The 17,967-nt window shown below is 35.6% G+C and overlaps 1 protein-coding gene across 1 annotated transcript in view; it reads left to right on the forward strand.

The window, feature by feature from the left end:
• Positions 1–2,073: 2,073 nt before the first annotated feature.
• The window catches only part of mbo (Nuclear pore complex protein Nup88), a 108,752-nt gene continuing 92,858 nt past the window's right edge, over positions 2,074–17,967 (forward strand). The window contains exon 1 of the mRNA XM_089708833.1: positions 2,074–2,337. Coding sequence (XP_089564959.1) covers positions 2,128–2,337 — 210 coding nt within the window. The 5' untranslated portion in view covers positions 2,074–2,127. The remainder of the gene's footprint in view (positions 2,338–17,967) is intronic.

Consider the following 17,967-nt stretch of genomic DNA (forward strand, 5'->3'; position numbering starts at 1 on the left):
TGGGTCTAAAATCTGTATGTACGGTAGCTGCCTTTGTGTCTGCAAATTAATTTCTATCTTGGCTTTCTTGTGAGGCTGGCCTTCGGAAAATTCTCATTGTCTGTCGAGTCAGTTTGTTGGTTAGTATCATTACTTTCATTAATTTCACATACGTTTTCTGATGGCATGTCGTAATTTTGATCATAAATCGCGTCATAGTTAGAGTAATTATCGTCGGCATAGTCAACATAATAGTTGTTATAGTCAGCGTCATAGTAGTCATAGTATGGAGAGTAATATTCATATGGTACACATTCATTAACATGGACATCACGAGTTTTAAAATAGTTAGTAGGTGGTGGGTTACCATGCTTACGCCAGTCATGTCCAGTCGAGGGTGATTCCTTCGTGACATAATGACTCACGCCACTCATTGGCGTTGGACCTTTATAATAATTTGGTTGAGGACGTTGTGGTAATCGGAATACGTTGCTATGGGGGTTATAGTTAGGTGGAATAGCTCGGAATATTTGTTGGGTACGTGTGGGCATTCTAGGAACATGCTGCTGGTTTTGAACAGGCATTCTAAATTGATAAGGTGGGTTTAGTCGGATTTTAGGAGGAAACATATATGGTTGAGGTACATAGAGAGGCTTGGGTACATGAAAATTGGGTGACGGCATTAAAGAATTATTATATATAGACTTAGGTACATTATTATAATTCGAATTACTAAATTTGGATGAAGCATCGTTTCTTTGTTGTAAGTAAATTGTATTTAATTCCTCCTGAACATACTCTAATGCTTTCTCTATTGTTTCGGGCCTCATACAGCGTATACGCGACCCGAGGGGTTCTTTAAGACCCCTAACAAAAGCTTGTTTCGTCAATTTTTTATATAGGTCACGTTTTGCGTCTATAGTACTTTTAAGAGATTCGTGTAAAGTTACGTAAGTCATCATGGTACTGAATAAAGACTGTAATCTATCATAAAACTCTTGGGGCGAGCTGCCGCCCTGGGTTTGTGACGCTATATCATTATACAGAGCCGTCTCGTCCCTCTGGTCAGAAAAATTGTTAACTAAGGCCTCACGGATTCCACCCCAACTATCAGGAATACCGTTAGTATTAATGAGGCGTGCCGCCGGTCCCGTGATTTTATTTAAAATGCCATTTATCAGCGATAAATTTGAAAGAGTGGACTCGGGGTCATCTTTTATATATTTAATAACTAATTGGTCGCATATTTTAATAAATCTTGTTAATACATGGGGGTTACCATCGAAATCTGGGACCACCCTTAAGGATTTAAAAATTTCTTCCGTGTCAAATGACATATTAAAACTATCAATACTTCTTATACTATCAACTAAACTATTTCTTGAGGACTGTTGGCTATTAACAGCCTCGGTACCCCGGGATTTCCTAGGATGGAAAATCGTGAAGGTTTATTCTAAAATTAATATAGGAATATAATATAGGAAAGCAACACAATAAAATAATTCTGTGCAACTCACATTAACATGGTTTCCGTATCGATGGCTGGATACTGCTGATGTTCTGGATACTCGCTTGGGTTTTTTAAAAAAAACCGGTCGGCCGCGCGGGGCCTCGGAACCGATATTTATTTCGGATATCTTCCCGCGGGCGACCCGAGTATCCTACCGACTGCGCCAGTTAAATTCACTTTACAGTGAATTAATAAAAAAAATCATATATTTTAAATGATTTTAATTAAAAATAAAAATTACAAGTACGTGTTATCATGAGCACGATGCTTCACAATATATTTTAATTCTAATATTATAATCTATAGGAATAAGACGTTCTCACGATCGAAAGCACACCGTCAGCGCTTCACGTTACATATAGCGTAGGGTTGTCACATAACTTATGATTAAGGAAAAAAATATTAGGAATTAACATTGGTAAATCGTGGGTAAATCTAATAAATTGTAGATCCTGTGTAGTTATTACAATAAACGGTACATAAATATTGCAAAGTATACAGATTATTTCCCAAAACTTCCTAAAACGAAATGTGAAATAGCGCGATTCCGAAATGTCAAGTAAAGTTGACACTTGTCAAATTGTCGGTGCTGTCATAAAGCCGTTTTTCAAAACAAACTTTGAATTCAATTTTTCGCGATGGATTACCGACTATATCAAACGAAATTAGCGAACCACAAAATATTTAAAGATCTAAAGGACAGTTTGAGTAAATATTCGGGTACAAAATTGCGTAATTTGATCGAGTTACAAGATGATGTTCTTTATGTGTGGAATTCGGTTGAAATTTGTTTATATTGTGTGAATGTGAAACGATTGGATGAGCTGGATGAAGAAACACCATATCAGGTAAGAAAAATAATTATATTTGTGTAAATAACTCGTATAAACGTATCGGCATGACATTATCACATTTTGAGGTTATGTTATGGAAAATATTAACCGTCATTCTTGTTATACCAATTGCATTTTTGTATACTTTTTATATGCTACTGCCTATAAATCGACATGCATTTGTATAATTACCATTTTAATATATATATATATACAACTCAAAGGTGACTGATACAGTGATTTATCAACGCACAGCCCAAACCACTGGACGTATCGGGCTGAAATTTATTAGGGCGTAGGCATCCGCTAAGAAAGGATTTCCCGAAATTCTTGCGGGAACGGGGAAAAACGGGGATGCACGTACAAAGTCGTGGGTGGAAGCTAGTGGAATATACATATTCTAGTTCAAGTTAAAGGATGCTGAAAAACTTAATCATGTTAGTATTTTCATTATTATATATTCCCAGTATCTGTTAAGGTTTTTCAGTATGCTGTTAGAAAGCTATTAACCATTTGAAGTATGTGATAGATTGATAGCATAAATTTTACTACAATTATTAAAATCACGCTTCACAACTTCAAGCTTCAACTTTATCTTAAAGATAATTGCCAAATTGGCAAAAAAAAGCTTAATATATATTGGAACAATTATTTGGAATATTATTATTAATTTATAATTAATTGGAACATTCTGTTAAAATATTGTTTCTCAAATTATTTGTGAAGAATTACATAGAAAACTCATATTCACAACATTGAAACAAACTTTGTTTGAAGCAAATAATTTAATTACTCATAGTTATATCTTAAATTATTTCAGGCAGCTTAAAATATTTCTTTATTGTATTTAATAGACTGTTTTAAATATCTTGAAAATTTATTTGTATGTTCGATGAAAGTAGGATATTCTTATGGAGTTCATTTTTAAGCTATCTATAAGATTCTCGCTGTTATAAATTTTTGCTTTTATAGAAACTTTATCCCATTAGTAGGGGAGGCCAAGAGGGGATTTTGGGATTTACTCGAGCGCGTCAGATTACTATAAGGGACGGTACCTTAGCTATTCATTAGTACCTCTAGTCAATATGAGCAGTTATGGTTGGTGGGTGCGCTCAGGGGCCCTGCTGGAAAATTTGAATAATCCATAATTCCCTAAGGTTGAGCTCGAATCGTCAGATTAGCGAAATGGGGACTTCTTATATTGTAATTAACCCCCCCATATATTAATCTGACGCGCTCGAATAATATTACTTTAATTTTTTACCCTTTCTTCATAGCGATTAAATCGCCACTTAAATCGTCAGATTAACGTATACTTTTTTTCAGTGACGTCCTGGAGCATGCAAAATATCAATATCTAACGCGCTTGAGTATTTCCAAGCCAATTTTTTTCTTTTTTAAATTAAAAAAAATCAAAAAACCCTTCCCCACCGCTAAAAGTGAAAACATTATAGGACCTTTTTTTCTCGCTATGGTCTAATCTACCAATTCTAATAGGTTCCCGTGACGCTCGAGTAAATCCACATTTAGCATCCTGGGCTCCCCTACTACATACTTAGCTAGACTATAATTATATACTTACTTTTTACTACCATACCAGTTGAAGATTTTGAATCACTGTGCGAGTAACCATATAAAACTGATCATTACATAAATACTTTGTTCATGTTAATTATTTTTAAGAGTAAAATAATTGATTGTTGAAATGTTTATAAATATTCAAGTTGTTGCAATATTTATTTAATCCGTCAGGCCCCGGAATCACAGACACAATAGAAAATCTATTGTGTCACGGTCGGATCTGGCCTCTCGGTGGTTGAGAGGTTAAGCATTTGAATACATTTTCTTTGTTAACTAGCTGTGCCCCGCAGTTTTACCCGCAGTGCTCCACTCCTGTTGGTCATAGGCCATAGCGTGATGATTAATTGCCTTTATCCTTCCTCAATAATTTTTCAAATCGGACCAGTAGTTCCTGAGATTAGTGTGTTCAAACAAACAATCTCATCAGCGCAATAATATTATAGTATAGATTTGGACAGACTTTTTTCGTTGTATCAATTAAATACTAATTACTTCTACCTATTATGTTTTATATTAGATTTTTAAAATCCTTTTCTTTCTATCTTTTCATATATACAAGTCAACTAGTCGAGATTTAACTATATAAGAATTGATTCAATTTGAAAATTAGTACTTACCTAAACTATCTTTTGATATGTGACATCAGAAATGTTACTACCCTTCCTCTCTGCCATATTTCATACTCGGGTAATTAACATTAAGTTAACAATTTATGAATAAAATTGTATAATATTATCTTTATTATACAAATGAATTGCAAAATGTGTTGGTAAGCACATAACTCGAGAACGGCTGATTTTGCTTTTTATAATATTCCTTGAAGTACGAGGGTGGTTCTTATGGAGAGAAAACATAAACATGTAACGTAACGTGAAGGGCGAAGCCGGGGTGGACCACTAGTTTTAAATAAAATAGAATTGAATGTTAACATAGCGAAATGGTTTAACTGTTTGATTCTTGTTATAGTTATATGTGCATTGATTTGCCATCTTACGTCAAATTAAAGCAGTTCGTTAACAGCTGTCTAGCGTTTCATTCGTGTCCTTCCGCATATCTATCAATTCTCATGAAATTTTGTGTGCATATCGGGACTGAAAATCGGGCAACAACTAATTTTTCATACCCCTGAGTGATAAGAGTAAGGTAGAACAATGTTTGCTAGGACAGCTAGTCGTAAATAAAATAGTTTCTTAATTAGTACCAAAGTGCACATAGTCTACTGTGCAATCCAACAAACAATAATAACATGAACAACGTGTGTGAAATTTCATTTTAATTCAATTTACTAAAAAACCTCAATGCATATCATCATCATCGTTATCAGCCGATATATGTTCCCACTGCTGGGACACGGGTCTTCTATAGGGTACGGGCCATAATCTGGCTAAATGCGGTTGACGGACACATGTCGTCGAACTTTTGATTTTTCGACTCGTCCTTTATCTCACGATGTTTTCCTTTACGGCGAAGAGCAGTGGTGATGTTATAACATGCGCAGATAAATTGATATTAATATTTAAAGAATAGAATAAATGAAAATCATTGTGAGGATGTACGTGTGTGTTTGTTTGTTACTCTTTCACGCAAATACTACTGAACCGATTACAATGAAATTTAGCACACATATAGAGGGTAATTTGGATTAACACATAGGATAGGTTTAATCCCAGAAATCCCACGGGAACGGGAACTACGCGGGTTTATCTTTGAAAACGCGGGCGAAGCTGCGGGCGGAAAGCTAGTAAATGATAAGTTAATTTATTTCTTCGCCCGCCTGTGTCTTGAATCCCCAATTATTAAGTATGTCTTTGTTGATTAACAATAATATGTTTGAATATTTCGTTCTCATTGGACATTATGTACTGATTATGATAAGAAAATCATTTTGGTGTTTATAAACATCCTCGTATTGTTTGTACCACGTTCCCTAAACCATCACCTTAAGTCCATGTCTCAATCAAATTTAAACCCAAAAACAACGAACAATTAAATCGAAATTCCCAAATTTTGCCCTTCCAAGACGCTCGCGTGCTCCAAGCAATCTATGTCGTGAGATCGATGCGGCTAATGTATGGATATCGAAGCGCAGCACCACCGGGATTGCGGCTATTGTTCCAGGAAAAGCTATGCTATTTAGTAAGAAAGGGTAGATTTGAACGGCAAGGGTAGATTTTAAGGCACGTTTAAATAGCTTTGGAATAACCAGCATGCTTACAGAATGTTTAATAAAGATACTAGAAATGCTCTGTCTGTGTAGTCGATGTCCTCGCGTTAATTTGCGGTAAAACTTTTAGTGCATTACACTCAGAAGATTCTAAACCTTTTTCTTTCTTGCTGCGCTCCTATTGGTCTTGCGTATATAGCCATCCTTCTCGAACATAGCTTTTCTTAAAGTCAAAAAATACTTCAACACAAACCTGTACTTCCTGAAATTGGTCTATCGGTGGTGAGGGCTAAACAAATTCTATATATTTGGTCTGATTGTACCTAAAAAAAGATACAACACTCACTGAAGGATAAACCTATATTATTTATCAGTTGAAGTCATAGCATCAAACACAAACTAGTCAACTATTAATTAGTTTCCAGTCCAATGGTTTGAACACCTAACTCCTACTTAATTCGCCCGTCCATTTATTCCGATTGCGGTCTTATTTATAGCGCCGTGCGAATTGGCCCAGGAGTTTTGTTTGCGAGTACCTTGTTTATTGGCTAAACTGCGATTGGGTATGTAGTGCACTTTAATGGCTACTTATGTTCCTTTAATTGTATGTGAAATAGATTGAAAATGGCTACAGATGTTCCTGTAATTGTGTGTGAGAAGTAGACGGAGAGACGGGAAGATAGTGAGATGGAATATGACTATGAGACAAGATGTCCTAAATTAGAATTTTAGTTACAAGGTAAATAATGACTATACGCATAAAATTCTGGACTTTTCCTCGTAATGGTATCTGTAATTGAAATCATTTGTGTGCATAAGTTATTTACATGAATTTTAATTGCATTTCTGAATGAATATGTGAAATAAAGAAGTACATACCCTAGTATGATCATTTCGTAATACCATTTCATTCTCTTTCGACGTCCGTATACAAAATTAGAGAAACAACTTTAGTGTCAGCCAGTTTATAACTTCATATTAATTACTAAAACACCTATCAATACACATATAATAACTGAAACAACAAAAGTTTAACTATCGGACCAGCAATCAAAACTTACACGTGTCGGTCCTTCCACGATAAGCCACAAACGAATCTATTGGCCCCAAATCGGTAGCATTATTAATTAAAAGCAGAAGCCTCACCTGGCTAAGACAAAGAGCGGACGATCGCCCGGGGCATACAAATCCTTTAGGGTCCGTAATCCTCAAGGAACTATCGATACAAGAAACCTTGGAACGGCTTTGCATATATCGACATGTGGGAGATGACGTTAAGTGTACTGAGATTGGTCCGAAGTGGAGATTATAGTGATGGGATTTTAATATTAATTTTGTGGAATGGGCTGGCACGTATGCTATGCTAGAAAAATTATTTTTTAGTTTTCTTTTACTTTTGTTTTAACAATGACACTGTTTTAAAAATTGACTAAGACTATCAACGCAGCAGATTATTCATTAAAACATTTTCAAAATAACGTATGCACGTTTTAAAAGGATATAATTTGAGCTACAGCTGTTCAACTTTACAATCATTTTATAAAGTTTGGAAACATGTATGCATTACAATAATTTAAGATTTACTTCTGAATTTTGTACACGTAATTTTAAATCGGAAGATGATTTAAATAAATTGTAAAGATTCATAAAAATATAATCTCTCAGGCTCTAAATTTCAAGTAATCAACCATAAACTTCTTCTCTGTACCTCGTACAACCGTTTTATCATCAAGTTCTCGAACGTGTATAACGTTCAACGAATTGAATCAATCAAAATAATAATTACCGCCCGTAAGATAAACTGGTCCTTCGAGACGATATCCGTCGGTACAAGAACAATATTACTTGTACATCGACGATTAGTTATATTCCCAGGATATCAATAATTGTTACAACTTCGAATTAATTTTATCGAAGTAAGACTTCCTCTGAAGATGTTTTCCTTGAAGGCCTTTATGTTATAGCGCCTATCAGGATTAATTGCTTCAGAAATGATAAAGTAAATTAAAAGCTGTAAAATGGTTTATTGTGTATTAATAAGATTAATAAATACACTGTTATATTAACAAACCTGTGGTTTGAGAGTTCGGTTTTTTTCTTCATTATAAACCCTTTTATACAGAACATAACAACATGACTAAAATATATACAATCAAATGTATCACGAATGTGCAGAAAAAGTTCTAAAACTTAATATTTCTAAGGGAAATATCGTATAAAAGCTCCTTAGTTGAACATTTCACCATTTTACTCCCGCCTACTAAACACGCAGTTTGCACTTATAGTTTATTAAAATATTTCCGGCTCGTTCATTAATTATATGTATAGAAAATACGTTTCACGGGTTTTACGCCCGCACCCGAACGAATTCAAAATGGCGTCATGTAAAACGTACATCGAATACTTGAGACTCGTTCTTTTCCCGCCTCAGAGTGTCGTTGGCGGCATTAAATCTTAATAAAACCCGTCATGCATTACGATGTCGTCCTTTGATTTCTCACTCGGCAAACCGCGTCTCCGCATATCAAAGAAAATCACAACTCTTTTCATTGCGCGCCGATAGAATGCTCGGAGAGACCACCTTAATTGATCCCGCACGCCCCCCACCTGTTTTAAATTTTGAACCGGCGAGCGCGTGCCTTGCGACTCGTCAGGGACCTCGATAGAGTGGACAGTGCGCCTTCAATTTACTAATACAAATAGGCGAGCTGGTCCTTTGGGCCCCAAGCTACTGCGACGCTTTAAAAGGCGCTATTGTGTTCGACCCTCAATCGCGGTCTCGATTATCGGAAAGAAAACACTCATCTATATTTTAAATAATGATCAGGGCAGGTCGGGGCGAACAATCGCCGAGTGATGGATCGCTTGACGCTGGCTACGTGAGCTTTGTTGTCACCCTTGTATTTTTTGAGGAACACAAAGATGTATGTGACCTTACATCAAAGGCCAATTAATTGAGCGCTCGTCGTACACCCATTCTTCTATTCCGCTCGTAGGTTTCTCATTAATATATATCATCTTGATGAATATTTCTTCACAGTTCATTTGAAGGTGAATATTTTCTCCGTTTCGGCAATCGCGTTAAAAATGCTGAATTAATACAATCTTGGCTCATTAGCGTCATGAAAAAAAATCTCTCGATTTTTCTGCAAAACGTGAGGTAATTAGATTCGTAACTCGCTAATCAACAACATTCAGAATATTTGAAGAAAGCTAAAAAAAGGGGCGTGAACAAACAACATTTAATGAACCCCCCATACGTCATTAACTGGTAGGGGTGTCGCAAACAATCTCGTTCCAGTTTTCGAAAGGGACTGCTTGATAGTAGGCGGTAGTGCATTCGTTACAGCATCTCGAGTGGCAACCATTGTGCTTGGAGTAGTCTGCGCTGTTGTGTCCGAGATGTTGATAATTGCCCCCGCTGCTGAGAGAAAATGTGTTATGCGATCGTCATTGTTTCTTTAGCTTCGATGTCTCTCTATTTTATCTTTTTTAATAGCTGCAGGAATTTGTTTGGGAACACTTGCGAGTTTCTATTCGATGTTTTTAATTTGAGTTGAATTAGGGGTGGAATGGCGAAATAGTTCGTTATTATTTGTTGAGACACACAGATACTCAATAATTGTAATGAAACGTATAAGTATATGTAGTTGTAATTGCGATTTTAATTGTAATATTAAATGAATATAAAATGTAATAATCAGCTCATTAGTAATGAGCACATATTATGCCTTTTTCAAGTATCCTCGACAGTTCTTATAAAAATGTTGTATTTACTAACCATTTATATTCGCGACTCTAATAGCTATAATTAAATAGTACAGAAATATTTTAAACACCTGGCTGTTTAAATCTACAACTTCAATTGTTTAAGATTTTTAAAACTTCCCTCATTCTTGTAAGACCTTATCCATAGCTATAACAATTATTTTTTCAAGTTACAAATTCTTTTATCTGATTATTCCGATCTGTTTCTGTCCTACTTTACTACTATAATACTGTCAGTAACTACAGATTCTCGAAACTATTAAAATATCTTCCTAAAATTTATCCGATCCAAAAAAGATCCTAAAGAACATAATCCTCATTCTAATTACATCCCAGTAAACAGAAGCATCTTACAATCTCAACTAGAGCCCATTATTATTGACTTAAACAACTATACGTCTTGTACCCTCACCCCCAGTAATATACTGCTTCCAATATGTGGCACAGTTTATAAATTTAACGGCGGAGTACCTTATTGTTCCTAAGATAGTTCCACCATGTCCTTTGAACAGGTAATGACATTATTTATAGGCAGTAAACTAAGGTTTAGACGGGGACAATAGGCTAGAACGCTTGGGAAGGTTAAGGGTGCACATTAGTTTCAGGAATTTTAATGGATAATTTTGGGTTAGTGATTTGTGTGGTCATTTTGAGATGTTTGTCTCAAGGGTGTGCATGGTTAAATGGTTTAGTTCGGTTTAAATTTTAATGGTAATGCATTCGGTTTAAAAGACAATAAGTGTGTTTATAAATGTGCCCGCATGACTCAATTCTATCAATGCACTGCTTGATGTTCTATTAAATTACGACAACGTTAGAAAAACTAATTATTTTTCATGAAAAGTATTTACACTATCAATATTGAAATAATTCAAAGAAATGACGAGACACGAAAGTGAAGAATCCAACTGGATATTCTTTATAGTATGTAATTAAATTAATCTCCATTCATAATACTTGATATTCTCTAAATTCCAAGAAATTCGTGTGTCCTTTCTAATTTTCAATTTAACCAATTTATAATGTAACATTACAAAATGTTATTAGAAAGATTCCAGTAACGATACAAGAACTACACATACCCTAACGATCGGCGAGCTTGCATACATAATACGTAAACATCATTATAATGAGCACAATTTACTATTGTCTCCGCGCAAAGAAAGCGGGAGGGAGTCATTAAAATTATTTTCTCACAAGATATTGTCGCCTCCGGGTTTGATGGCATCAAATTGGAATTATTCAGCGAATAGCCGACCGTCTTGACGCGACAATGGCCCCTCCACTTTGCGTTGCACCGTTATTAAAATCTCATGAAACAATCGAGTCGACAGCACACTTCCTGGCAGTCGTACAGACTTGACACTGATGGTGGATTCTTAAGGCAAGTCAGGATATCCTCTGAAATCTGCCCATTGTGCGAAGAATTTAGCTTGCGGTCTATTATCGCCTGGTCTATTGTGGATTGAGGCGAGATTTATAGTTGCGTTTAGAGAATATTTTTATAGAATTTATTATTTTTTGAATTATGTAATTTAGTTGTCTTAGAATTTGAGATAAGATCTAATTCCAATGTAGGTAATTTGTTTTCAGCGTATTATATATACATACAACATAAAATTAATTTTTTCATGTATTAATGGTTCGACGATTGGGAAAGTGCCTGAAGATGACATATTATTTTATTGTACCTTCATAAATTTCGAATACACTTAAAAACAAGTGTTCGCACACATAACAAATATTTTCACAAAGCTACAACAAAATAATGAAATACAGTTGCGACTCAATGCCTGTACGCGCAGTCAATGCATGAAGAATTAATACCAGGGCACCGATGGTGATCATTACACTGGCGGGACAATTATCCTGCCACTTCACAGGAAACTGAAGGGTTCCACTCGGAAATCTGATTCTTTTTGTTCCAGTCGCGGAACGGAACTCGGAAATTTCGCGGAATAAGTACAACAATCGAAAACGGTAGTTTCAAGTGATCCCATAATTATGGCCGTAATTCGTGGGGCCGTAAATATTTTGCCAACTGATGGTTGGTTACAATGGAATTTATTGATGTGGAATGAATGGCATGGAAGTATTGCACTAGCTGTGGATTGTTCTAGAACATCTGAAGACATAAAAAATTGAATTATTAATAAAGTATTATCTGAATAATATAAAACATACTAATTCAAGAGGTCAATTATTTATTTTTACAAATGAAGTAGATTGCAAATAACAATAATTAAACGAGGATACATCCAAAACGACTTAATTTTTTTAAAGGTGTGTATTACGACGTCTAATACGTTTTATTTATAGCATTCCAAATTATATTATGTTTATCGATAATATATCACTAATAATAACAAACGAAATAGGAAATAGGTAGGTACAAAGACTATAGGTACTTCGACTTTTTCATCGCCCCAAACGAAAAATAAACGAATTTTTCGTTCAAAGAATCATCCAAAAGGTAGCTGACAAAACGCTGCACATTAGTCGCTATAATGTCTAGAAGGCGCGGGTAGTTGTTAAATAGTGCAACAATAGATGGCCGTTAGCTCATTAATGATGCACGTTTCATTCGGACCTTCGCCTTTTGTGCGATATATTTACATTTCGACCGCCAAAATGTGAATTTGATAAGGTCCCTGTGTGCAAGTGAATTTTTAATACGTTTATGGATGTTGTTCGTTAGTTTGCGGGTAGTTTTCGTTTTGCTTTTAATTATGTTCAAAGGGCTGTGTAATGGCAGCCGTAACGGTGCATAAATCTATCTAATTAGCTGAGGAAACGTTAATTACTCCAATTTATTATTGGTCTACTTGTTAACGTTAACGAATGGTGTTATTTCAATACCCTATATTTTAAATTATAAGATACTAGGTTTCCGCCCGCGGCTTCGCCCGCGCAGTCAAAGAAAAACCCGCATAGTTCCCGTTCCCGTGGGATTTCCGGGATTGCGTCATTTTACCGGGATAAAAAGTAGCCTATGTCCTTTCTCGGGTATCAAAATATCTCCATACCAAATTTCATGAAAATTGGTTCAGTAGTTTAGGCGTGATTGAGTAACAGACAGACAGACAGAGTTACTTTCGCATTTATAATATTAGTATGGATGTACATTATTTTACCAATAATTTCTAATCTATGAAACATAATAGACTTGTATTGCAACAAAACATACTTTACCACTTTATGGAACAAAAACTATTTGTGCAGGAATGGCAGACAATCGACTGTCTTACATTAATCTAACATCACAATTAATGTAATTTGTACGTCTTAAACATTTGCTCACGACATACGTGCGCGTCGCAGAAAGCGTTCACCCCAAACCGAAACTCGGACTTAGCTTAAAATTACCATCACCTCCACCTAAGGTAAATATGTCGGCAAGAAATTCGCTTTGAACCCTTTCGGGCCTTTGTTGTTCAACTAAAACTATTCTCAGTTAATCCCGGGATAAACAGTAGTTGTTAATAAATTATCCTGTTATTAATATATGTTAGTGTGACCGGACAAGGTGTCCCCCGAGGCATCGCTTTTATATTCAACAAAAGGTAATTGTGAAAGATGTATTCGGCTCCACGGCAAATATCGTAGTGGTTTTTGTGATGTTTAATAAATGAGTGAAAAGGTTTGCCCACTTGCTTTTGAAATGTCCATTGCTAGTTACCCTTCATATGGTATTTATATTTGTTTTGGGTTTGTTAGGATCGTGCACGTGGGCGAATTAATGATGAATTTATTCGCTTCATATTTTCGTGAAATGGTCTGCTAAAATATGTTAATACGTGTAAGGTTAATTTAGGATTGTTGGATGTACTTAAGAATACGGGTCTGCGGTTAGAAGAATAGCGAATGAGGGTTTATTTTTGAATCTTTTAGGTGTGCTTAACATTGGTATGTGCGTAAAATTATATTGTAATTTCTTTGTTAAAATGAAAATCACTTTCATATTTCCTATCTTACATATAACATCTATATCTTATCTATCTTATCTGTGTTCCCCGATGAGTACAATATGGAGGTCTTCAAGAGGAGCGTGAATAGGTACATTCTAGGGCAGCGCGCTCCATCTTAGGCCACATCTCAGCTCACCATCAGGCGAGATCGTGGCCAAGCGCTCCCCTATTGTAAAGTAAAAAAAAACTAGTTCAGAATATAATTGGCTATAGCTACCTACAGAATCTACATATATCAAAATAATTTTGAATTCAGTTCTACCTTTTAGGTAGGTAATGTTTATGTCCAGGACTCATCAAATTCGCAAAAGCTCAGCGAAAAATAATCTCAATCTAATCCTCAAACATATTCCAAAAATATTATTCTCCTTTCACAGAATCCAGTAACAATTAAGCACATCAAACGTCTTACACTAATCTCCATATAATCCGCGCACAGCTAATAAATAAGAAAAACTCGGTCAGCCGAGGGTGGCTGAGTGCGTTACGTCATAGCCGAAAGTGAGTAAACCCGGGAACTGTTCGATGGTCGCTATCTTAGTAATAGCAATAGCTTTGTATTAAGCCGCTGGATGCTGACTTTGGGTGGTGCATAGGGTTGCCAACACTTCATCATCAAAATATAGTATTTTCCAAAATAAGGTGTAAAAAATATAGTACATTTAAAAAAAATATAGTATTTTGTGGGAAAAACAAAAAAAATAGACAAATATATATTTATTTTTATAAAAACTATATTTTTTAAGCTATTGCATAGCTTATATCGCGGGCCATGAGCGCGGGGACCGAATCCAGAAATTCCGTAACGAAAAACCTCACGCTCCCCACTCCGAAGGGCGCGGAGGTGTGGCTTGAAGGCATAGCATGCAATAGCTTTACCGCGGCAGTCCCCGAGTGCCACACGTCTTTTTGCACTTCTTGCACTGTGTAACAGCTTTTTGTTTAAAATAAAAGTGTCAAGCTTTGTCACATTCAATTTTTAAATTAATATAAATCAAAAGCTCATTTTTTATTAATGATACACTACTTCTGTTTCTTTCTTCTCGCCATATTATGCGCAATAGGTTATATGACTTAGCCATCTTAACAATTAAAAGGCGCGTTCTTATTTTTTTTTAATGAAGGATTTGTTTGTAACATTTTGTCGGTGTTGAAAATATAGTATTTTTGCGTACTATATATGTTTTCAACAGTATATAGTACGCATACCCGAAATATAGTACAATACTATATATTATAGTACGGTTGGCAACCCTAGTGGTGCAAGTTGTAGGAAATAAACTTTGGGTACTGACTTTGCTGACTTTGGGTGGTAATAAGGTTGGGTTAGCTGGCTAGCTATATTTCAAAATACCTTCATAGTCCATGTTTTACGTTTGATTAAAGTAATTTTAAAGTAGTCCGTCTCCGTTTCAATTTACAAGATAATGATTTATTATTTAACACAGCTTGTTATGAACATGTTGTCGCGTGATAGGTTATACAATATACATAATTATCTAATTCTTAATATATTTAGCCTTTAATGCTTCTGACCTTACAAATTTTCTGATTTTAAGACTATGCGTGCTCAAGAAACAAATCGACCTTATTCGAGTCATACATAAAATACAAGCTGTGTATCATAAATACTAAGAAACAGGAACAAAATAGCTCCCGTATCAAATCGCTCGTAACTCATAAGATGAAACAGCCATCTATATCGGTGTGGCTTAGCGCTTTTTCATCAATCCTGCTTTATTACGGTGGATCCGCCTTTGTCTACGTCCGGATGGCGGTCATTTAGCTTGACCGCGCCCGTCTCTATTACCACCATACGATTCCATTCATATCTGTCGAGGAGCTGCTCTCAGATGTCGCGGCTTTAAGTTTTTCCGCCTCCACAAGGCTATAGAGACCATTGTCCGGTTATTTTTCTATTGGGCAATTTTTAACGGGATTACACGCTCGCTCCTCACTCGATCACGTTTCCTCAGCTGCCCTCTATTTATGAGGCAATATCTCATGGAATATCGAGCTAAGTAGCCTTTAATCTACTAATATAATGGGGATTTGGGGAATATCTCGTAGCGCTCAATTGTTCGGTTTCTTATTGCGATGGTCCGATTTCTTTAATGCGCGTCGTTATTGGCCGGGATTGTGGTAATGTATGGTCAGTGCGTTTGTGTATTTCAGATTCAATTGTGATAAATTTAATGCAGTTATTTTCCACACAAAAATTCGTCGATTGAAGAAATTTCGCTGATATAACATCATTTAAAAAGTTATTTTAGCTGAAATGTATTGTTTAGAGGTCCTCTCGATTAACTTCTAAAAATAAGACTTTCTAACAAAAACTCACGTAAAACAGACACATATCCAGATATTTTAAATTATTAATAACTAGCGACCCGCCCCGGCTTCGCACGGGTGCAATGCTGATACTAAATACACTACAGAAAAACTGTGAACGTTGTAGGTATATAAAAACATAGCGGCCCGGCCGGCCGGTACCGCCGCAAACGCTACGTCCCGCAATTTTTAAATCTGTAATAACTTCGAAAGTGTAAAGTGCCATATTATAGATCTATATTAAATGAACAATGTATTCAAGGTATTTAATTGGTTAAGGATTAATGCTGTATTGGTGAAAATCGCTTCGAAAATTAGCTATTATTTGTCGTAAAAAGTAAATGACAAAAAAATGTTATTGTGGGTTATCCATAAGAGATAGACATATACCATCGCGGACTTTTCTGTAGACCTTTTCAATGTGTATAATACTTAGTACATTATTTTGATAAAACTCGTAGGGTTCAGCCTGCGTTTGCAATATAAGCGGAAACAATGTAATTTTTTACGACATCACATTAGAAACCTCAAAAATAACAGTACTTCTCCACTATTTAATGGATGTTATTATACATATAAACCTTCCTCTTGAATCACTCTATCTATTAAAAAAAAACCGCATCAAAATCCGTTGCGTAGTTTCAAAGATTTAAGCGTACAAAGGGACATAGGGACATAGGGACAGGGAAAGCGACTTTGTTTTATACTATGTAGTGATTAACAGAATACCATATATGCGTATTCTGTTATTCTATAATTGTTATTATTTGATTAATTCGGCATATAAAATCGCAACGATAAAAGAAAGATAGAAAACGACTGGAACTCACGATCGACAAGACGAAAAATATACCTTCAAAATGCCCCTTTAAAACAGCACCAATAAAATGTGGCATAAAGGAAAAAACACGGCAATTAATTACAAATACAATAGATCTAACACTAGATAAGAACAGGACAAGGGGACAGAGTCTATAATCATTTATCTCGAGTTTAATAAAAGCAGGATTTATGGTGGCGTGGCGGAGCGACGCTAATGTCGCATGATTTAATCCCATTACATTGGGAATTGTGCCAGGCTATCGGAAAGATGCGACGGAATTTTTAGAGGAAAATGTTAGAGTACACGAGGGAGGTGTACATGTACTGGAATAAGTGGTTAAAGACTTCGAATATAGCTAGAAATATTATAAACTAGCGGTCCGCCCCGGCTTCGCCCGTGGTGCATGTTTACGTTTTCTCTACATAAGAACCATCCTCGTACTTCCAGTAATATAATAAAAAAAGAATTATCGAAATCGGTTCAGCCGTTCTCGAGTTATGCGCTTACCAACACATTTTGCGATTCATTTTTATATATAAAGAGAAGAAGAAGAAGATGTGATAGTAACTGATGGATAGTATGTAAAGTATCCCGCTTAAGTTACTGTACTAATTTTAATGAAATGAAAACAGACGAATAGGGAATGGGAAAAGGCATCGGCCACTTATTGTCAAGAAAACGAAGCGTGTTAAATAGGGGACAGAAAAATGTGCAGCTGTGATGTGATATTTTTAATTGCGCTGCCCAAAAACGACATCTAGGTATTAGCGATTCATTTCATTAATTAACATAATTTAAGTTCATCTCATGTATTTGTTTCTTCAACAATTAATGAGACTTACACATAATATAATCACATACCTTTATAGATAACAAAATCTTCATTGAACAAACATACAACGTGTACAATAAGGTTTTTGTATCGGGAAACCCGGAGTCCCTGATCGAATATGTCGCACCCTTATGTGCTAATGGTATTACCTATGTCATTTGTCATTCGCTCCTCGTAT

Source organism: Colias philodice, chromosome 21 (assembly GCF_061535455.1).
Source record: "Colias philodice isolate Cphi_HAF_F1 chromosome 21, ilColPhil1 Martin Lab GWU primary, whole genome shotgun sequence".
Classification (NCBI taxonomy): Eukaryota; Metazoa; Arthropoda; class Insecta; order Lepidoptera; family Pieridae; genus Colias; species Colias philodice.